Raw genomic sequence first — 7,456 nt, 5'->3', positions numbered from 1 at the left:
GCATTGAATTTAGGACAGTGGTCGACATAGTACATTGTAACCATCATATTTGTTTGAGTTTGAAAGGGTCAAGGCAGGGATTATTGTATTCCGGGCTACTTCATTACCCATGTCTCAGGTGCTGAGGCCAGCCTTGGGAGGGAATTGAATGTGAGCTTGACGCGCTTCTTGGGGAAGAGCCACCTGGCCCCAGTGCACGCGATGTTGCACGTGGAAAGCCTCAGTAAATCGGCACGCGTTCTGCAAACCGAAAGGACCACAGATAGCCCCATCCTCTCTCTGAATTGTTTACGTAGAATCGCACGCGTGGCACACGGGGCTCACCGCCCAGGTGGGAGCTTGGAGATCCCCACCGCAGGGGGAAGCACCTAGCGGCGAGGTCCCCACAGGCCCTCGCGAAGCGCCGGTACCCGCCGCGAGAGTGCAGGGCTGGCGGCGGCGGCGCGGGGCGGGGCTTGGCTGCGGAGAAATGACGTCGCCATCCCCGCGCGCTCCGCGGGCCGCGCGCCCTGGTAACGGCAGCTCCGCGGCTCCCGAGTCCTCCTCCATGTCCCCGCCTCTCCCCGCACCAGCCCGCCCCGTCTCCTCCTCCCTCCGCAGCCCCGGCGGCGGCCGTCTCGCTAGGTCCCTGCCGCGGGGTGGGAGCGGGACCTGAGGGGCCGCGCTGCCCACGACGCCTCCGCCAGGCGTCAGTTGAAGAGCGGGAGAGAGCGGGCCGGGCCCGGGGCCGCGCTGCTGGACCCCGGGTGTCTGCCCCGCGTGGGTGTCGTCTGCGGCCTCGATCCGGCGGGGCTGCCCCGTCCCTGGACGGGGGTGACCGGAGGGTCGTGGACCGGAGGACGCCTGCGGCCGCAGCCAACAAACAGCGAGGGCCGGGTTCGGAAGCGGCCGGGGCGGCTTTTGCCTCCCAGACGCGGTTGCTCCGCGGTCCGCCCCCGGAGCGCGAGGACAGGTGCCCCGGCCGGGGTCTGTCGGGAAGATGGCGACCCCGGGCATGAGCTGGCAGCAGCAGTATTACGGCGGCTCCGCGGCCGGGGCGGGCAAATTCGCGCCCTCGCCGGCCGCTGCGCAGCAGGCGGGGCACAGCATGGACTATAGCCAGGACCTGCACCTGAAAATGAGCAAGAAAATCGCCCAGCTCACCAAGGTAAGGGCGCGGCAGCGGGGTCGGCACGGCGGGGACCCCGTGCGGGCCACTCCAGCCTCAGCTGCCGGGCTGGGAGGCTGCGCGCCCTCCGCCCGGGGCGAGTTGAAGGGGGCTGCTCTGGGGAAGCTACAGCCCGAGACTAAGCTCCAAGAACCGTCAAACTTCGGTGGAACGCTGGAGGTGCTCATTTAAATTAGACAACTCAACAGCACGGCTGGGTTTAAGGGACTTGCACTCCGCGGCCCTTTAGGAGTAACCCGGCACAGAACAAATTAGTATCTACTTCCTTTATTGCACAATAATAAATCGCTTTAGTTTTGGGCTCATGCATCTGCCCAGACTCCACGAGCCTTTACACTACCGTATGAAGTACAGTACCGTATTTACCCAACATGACCCGGAATCTTCCCAATTAATCAGTATCTTCTATTGTTTACGTACTTAAGAGAAGAATAAACCTGAGCAATGAGGAGGGTAAAACGTACCTTGTGTGCCGTTTGGGGGATTTAATGAGTCATTCCTTATTCTGACAATGTCAAATAAGGCTTCTTTGATGAATCATGTGTCTGCACTTAGATGTTTCAGTCTATCAGAAAATAATTTTCAAAGAGCTTAAGCCTGCAGATTTGGTCAACTGTGGTTTAGGATGGTGAGCTTCTTTTTTAGGTAATGTTGACGATGAGTTGATATCTGAGAAGTAAGAGCAATTCAGATCAACTGATTCTATTGCTGTGTTTAGATCTCACCGGCAATCTTTCAATACCCCTTAATTGCAAACAGGTGATTTGTGATGTCTGCAAGTTAGTAGAGGTGAGCTTAATGTGTTTAAGCTGAGTCAGCTAACCACTTGTTAGTGGTGTGAGTATGATGAAGAGAGGTGGGCATCCTAGGTGTTTACTAATAGGGAAGCCCTGAAGTCTGATTCTTTTCAACTTCAAGACTCCCATTATATAATTCCAGTACTAGTTGACACTATTTAGAGGGTAAAGTAAAACAGTTGGAAGAAAGGAAATGGGAGTGAAATGGGGATTGAAAGAAGGTAAAAAGATTTTGGTGAAAAAAATATGATAGATGGTAGAAAGAAAAGTAACATGAAAGGACTGAAGAGTGAGGGCTCCAACGGAAGAGTAAAGGAAAAGGAGCAAGTACGTAATAGTAAAACTCAGCCATGCAGAACAAGGCAACACTGGGGGAAATTTTGTTTTCTGATTTTTGTTTTAGGTCCATGCTGTCTCAGTTTGCTATGTGCCCGTTATTACTGTTTCCTCCTCTGACAGACGGTCCCCATATTCAGAGGAAGGAACGCCCAAAAAGAAACAATAGTGTATCATCAGGGCATTTATACATTTGGGAGCTCAAAGCCAGGTTTCTTGATACTGTGTTTGTTCTTCAGAAAAATAATGTTCAGAATGAAACACATGGATATTTATGTATTCTGACTTTCTTGTGGTGTGTCCACAACACCCATTGTTCTGGTTTTAGATTGTAACCCTCTAGGTTCCTACTGTAAGTAATAGAAACACTCAGTAAGTTGGTAGTGGAACTGTGTGCAGTTTAATGAGGCTTCTCATCTCTCTGGTAAACTGCTTTTCTCTTTGCTTATGTTTTTTCAATTTTCAGTTCTTTTATCAGAGAAGAAATTCACAACTGTTGAAGGTTATTGATAGAAGAGTTGAAGAGTATTGATAGAAGCTGTTATCACGTTCTGTTTACCCACTTTAATGAGGCAGGAAGCTGCCCCCATACCAGTGCTCATCAAGGCTTGCGTGCTATACCTAATCTTTACTGAGTGTTACTTGGACTCTCTGATTTAGTGTTTATAGTTACAATCTCTAAACACTCATGCCACCTCCTCTGCTAAGTGCCCCAGACATTTAATCCCTCATACTAGAGTTTCTCAGCCTTAGCACTTTGGCATTTTGAATTGGCTAATTACTTGTTGGGAACAGGCAGGGCTGTCCTGTGCATTATAGGATGTTTAGCAGCATTCCTGGATTCCTGGTGCTACCTAGTAGATTCCGGTGGCACCCCACACCTGCATGACACATCATCATGACAATAAACATGTCTCAAGGCATTGCCGTATGTTCCCTGGTAGGTGTGAGGACTCATCCCGTGTTGAGAAGCACTGACTTATACTGGAATATACTGTCTCTTGCATTTATTACTAAGATAAGATATGAGAATGAAATAATCAGATGAAAGGACTCTGTTGCAGCCAACACCCTTTAGTTTCTGAAATCTACAATAAGACGTGCTTCCCTTATGTACCATCTTGGAAACTGTCAAATTTTACAGTCACATATACTTCTATTTTGTAAATACTATACCATAACAATGATATCATGAGTAATATTTCAACTGTTAGAAACTTTACTGGTATCTACTATATAGAATTTTCACTTTTGGAGTGTTTATTAATAAATTCACATCAGTAGAGGTAGGTTGGCAGCTTAGCTTATATTTCAAAATTAGAAGTAATCATTAAAGTAGGATTTTATTTCTTTTGGTAATGAGTTAGTAGTACACACTCTTCAGCATTATAGTTAGCATGGCTTGGGAATCTGACTGTCTTGAGTTAAAACTCCTGTTCTGCTTACTAGTAATATGACCTTGGGCAAGTCATAAATTCTGAGCCTCTGTTTCCTAATCTTTAAAAGAGGGGTGATGATATTACAACTAAGATAGTATGCTCTTAATTCAGGCTATCACTGAAAAGAGAGCCTGTGCCAACAAAGTATTAGTAAAAAATACTGGATAATAATATATTTTTTAAATGTTCCTCTCTTTTTAAACTAGTCTGCATTTAATAGCATTGTTATTGTATTTCTTTTGAGAGTTTTCTATGAAACTCTTTTAAAAATATATATGGTAGTTGTTCTATTTGAATAGCAAAGTTTAAATTTTTCACATGTATCCTACATTGTTGTGGTACAGTATTGAAAATACATGCATTTTCCAGACACTTGGCTGGCTGTGAAAGGGTAAGGATGAAAGTAATCTGTATTACAGTTTTGTACATAGTAAGACGCAATAGATGTTTAAAAAGCCATCTCAGCTGCAGACATATTTGTTCAGATTCTGTTTCCTTAAAACCTAACATAGCAGCCATCTCCTAGAAAGGAGAACAGTAGTTTTTAAAGGACCTTTTATGTAAGGGACACTTCGCTAAGTGTTAGAGATACAGTAGGGAGCAAGACATAGTCTCTGCCTTTTAAAGTGAATCTATTGTATTTAGGCTACTCTTAGTAAATCTTAAGAATTACTGTTAGATTTTTGAGTCCTGTTATGGCAGGGTTCTGGGACTGTTAATGGCTAAACCATCTCAGGATAGGCAGAGAAGCTGGATGGCTTGAGTTATGTTTAGTAGGACCACATTTGTGTACTTCTCTACTCTCCTCTTTAGTGCATGAGGGTGAAAAGCAAGACTTGTGGGAAGTAATTATAAAACAGCTTTTTTTGTGTTATTCACTGTCCCTTTTAGTTTACTCTCTGAGGCTGGCTCATCCTCTGCCCATAGATAAACTTGACTTTTCTGGTTGCTTTTAGAGAATACAGATTGTCCTTCAGTAACTAAATTAAAGAAGTCTCAATTTGATTATTAAAATGTCCAGTGCTGGGGTGTCTGGCTGGCTCTGTTGGAAGAGGATGTGACTCTTGATCTTGGGGTTGTGAGTTCGAGCCCCATGTTGGGTGTAGAGATTACTTAAAAAAAATCTTCAAAAAAATAAAAATAAAATGTCCAGTGCCTACAAATAAAAACCCCAAACCAAACCTAAATTAAGGATGAAGCTTCTCCCCCATGTCCATTCTCAGCCAATAATTGAGGAAGAGGGACATCATTGACTTTTTTCTTCTGACTCGGCTTTTCTACTCCTCTTGCTTTGTCTTGCCCGTCCTACTAGTTTAACACTTTCCCCTCCCCCATTGGAAAAGGAAGAAAGGAAGAGAGGAAAGACTAGCAGTAAACTTTATTTGAATAGTTCATGGTAATCTATCTTCAGTGCTGTTGTAGACTTGGCACACATTTAAAGCTCATTCTTTCACTCCTGCATCTTGCACCTCCTACCTCCATTGCTCAGGATTCCTCAGCTCAGGTTGCTTGACAGTGAGAATGCATCTGTATTCTGGCTGGTTGCTTACTCCTTCCTCAGCCTCTTAGATCTGGCAAGACCTTCATGTTTATTTTGCTGAGATCTGTTCAAGCTTCAGGTAACCCTCTTGGATTGATCTAGATGACCCCACCCCAGATTACTCTGTTTCTTTCCCATAGGGCCCATCTTGGTCCATAGGGAGCATTCATTCTATGTCCAGACAGACTCTGATAGTGGTCCCAATTCAGCATCTCTCATTTCCTCTCACATACCTCTTCAACCAGTTTCTCATCCTTTCGACTTGCCAAGGATGAATCAGGTGCCACTTCAGTATGCTCTCCTAAGTGCTTGAGACACATATCAAGATCTTCAAGTGGTCCCATCAAAGCCTTCTCCTCTAGGCTTTAGATGAGTGACAAGCATCTGTCCTTTCTCTTGAAGACAAGGACACTTGTTCCTGTAGCTCTCCCCAAGGAAGCCTTCTCCAAAACCCTACTCTGTAACCTCTTCAAGGCTTTTCTCACTGATACTGGGTGTAGGAGGTAGCACATCTCAAGACTCCTCTCTTTAGACCGCCCTTTTCTTTCTTTCTTTCTTTCTTTTTTTTTTTTTTTTTTTTGAAATTTTGAGAATATTCTGTCACCTGCTTTGAAATGTCAGTTGCCTTTGGCTCTCAATAGAAACTTCCCTTTTAATATCTTGTTATGTTAGCTGCTCATCCAGAGCTTCCTTAGTCGATTGTACTTTTGATACAGTTCAGTCTGGGTATCACTGATATAACTAGTATAAGGTGGGGTATATGGTTCCAAAGAGCAGGAGTAGTTTCTTTGTGTTCACTGTGCTCAGCATCAAGTCCTTCTTAAAAGTCTTCTTTGATACCCAACTTATGTCTCCTCCTACCCCCACCCCTCCTGAAAACCGCCCCGCCCAACCTAGGCCTTGTTAGGCTTGCCTTACTCTGAATTACTATAACATTTATTGTCTGTTGTACTTGTTGGTACTTAATAATACAGATTTGTGAAATGTTTATTTCGTTTATAGATATATCTTGTTTCTGTAATTTGAATATAATTTCCTCAGCTGTAGAGACTATTTTTCATATAACTTTAATATAAATACTTTGCACGTAGTATAAAAGCTTAATAAATATTTATTGAAGATGATGGTGGTGGTGTTGATGGTAATGATGCTGTACCCAGTAATTTTGTTATACAGTAGGGTTAGTAAATATTTCTGAGGACTATATCTGCTACTCTTCTGGGTTAATGTTAGATCACTTCAGCTGAATTAAATTACTTTTAAATATTTAAATGTTTATTGGTTTCCTCTTAAACTGTTTCAAAAACTGTATTATTTCATAATATACTTATATTTTTGATGCAAAAATAAAAATATAAAGCACTCAGTTTAAAATATAAATATTATTTGCCATTGCAAAAGGTAGGTAATGGATACCAGATTCTAAGCAAATAAAAAAAGTCTTATGATCAGTCATTTAATACTAACTCCTTTTACTATATCCCAAACAAGGCTGTGTTAATATACTAGTGAAATTTTTAAACAATGTGTTTTATGTACATTAAATACAATCCATTTTACACTCGTTTGAATTTCCTAGATACTGTTTCATAATACCGTTCAGTCTTGGTTATGACCTGGGTTGTTTTGGTTTCACACATAACGAATGCTGCATCTTCCCCCCTTTGTTTCATTGCAGCTTTGCCATTCTCTTGTGTAGTAGCTTGGGTGTAATCTTTTAGTTGTAGTTGAGTGGTTTGAATTAATTTCTTATATTTTACCAGTGGGCACAAAAACTTGATATACAGTTTATCAATTGTCCAAATGCTTATAAAGGGACTGCCTGTAGAGTTAAAAGGTTTAGAGCTGAAAGAAACCAGATTCTGACCAGCCTAACCCTCTCACTTTATAGGTGTGGAGGTTGAGGGCCCAGAGGCATTTGAAGATTGCACAGCTTGTCACTGGCGGAACCTGAACACAAATCCAGGTCTCTGGATTGGTCTAAGAGAAGGGCAGCTGTGCTAGCTAGTCTCTTTTGCCCGTGTCTGCCTTCTCTCTAATACTACTCATTCATTTCCTAAGAAGCCGCAGAGTTGTCTTGGTGGTGGTGTTTTCACACTGGAACCATGTTTTGTTTACCATCTGAATCACAGACTTCTGGTGAAAGTGAACCCATGTGCCCCCCCCCCCCCACACA

At 43.6% G+C, this 7,456-nt stretch overlaps 1 protein-coding gene across 5 annotated transcripts in view; it reads left to right on the top strand.

The window, feature by feature from the left end:
- The first annotated feature begins 618 nt into the window (after nt 1-618).
- The window catches only part of FAM184A (family with sequence similarity 184 member A), a 117,319-nt gene continuing 110,481 nt past the window's right edge, over nt 619-7,456 (top strand). For 2 of the 5 annotated variants that reach the window (XM_040627708.1, XM_040627707.1), the window contains exon 1: nt 643-1,147. In XM_040627708.1, the coding sequence (XP_040483642.1) occupies nt 980-1,147 (168 nt within the window). In that variant the 5' untranslated portion in view covers nt 643-979. Of the gene's footprint in view, nt 1,148-7,456 lie in introns of all 5 variants that reach the window. The other 3 variants (XM_040627709.1, XM_040627710.1, XR_005834346.1) reach the window with 3 other exon arrangements.

Source organism: Ursus maritimus, unplaced genomic scaffold, assembly GCF_017311325.1.
Source record: "Ursus maritimus isolate PB19 unplaced genomic scaffold, ASM1731132v1 scaffold_13, whole genome shotgun sequence".
In the NCBI taxonomy this organism is placed as follows: domain Eukaryota; kingdom Metazoa; phylum Chordata; class Mammalia; order Carnivora; family Ursidae; genus Ursus; species Ursus maritimus.
This window is presented reverse-complemented; position numbering and strand designations above follow the sequence as displayed.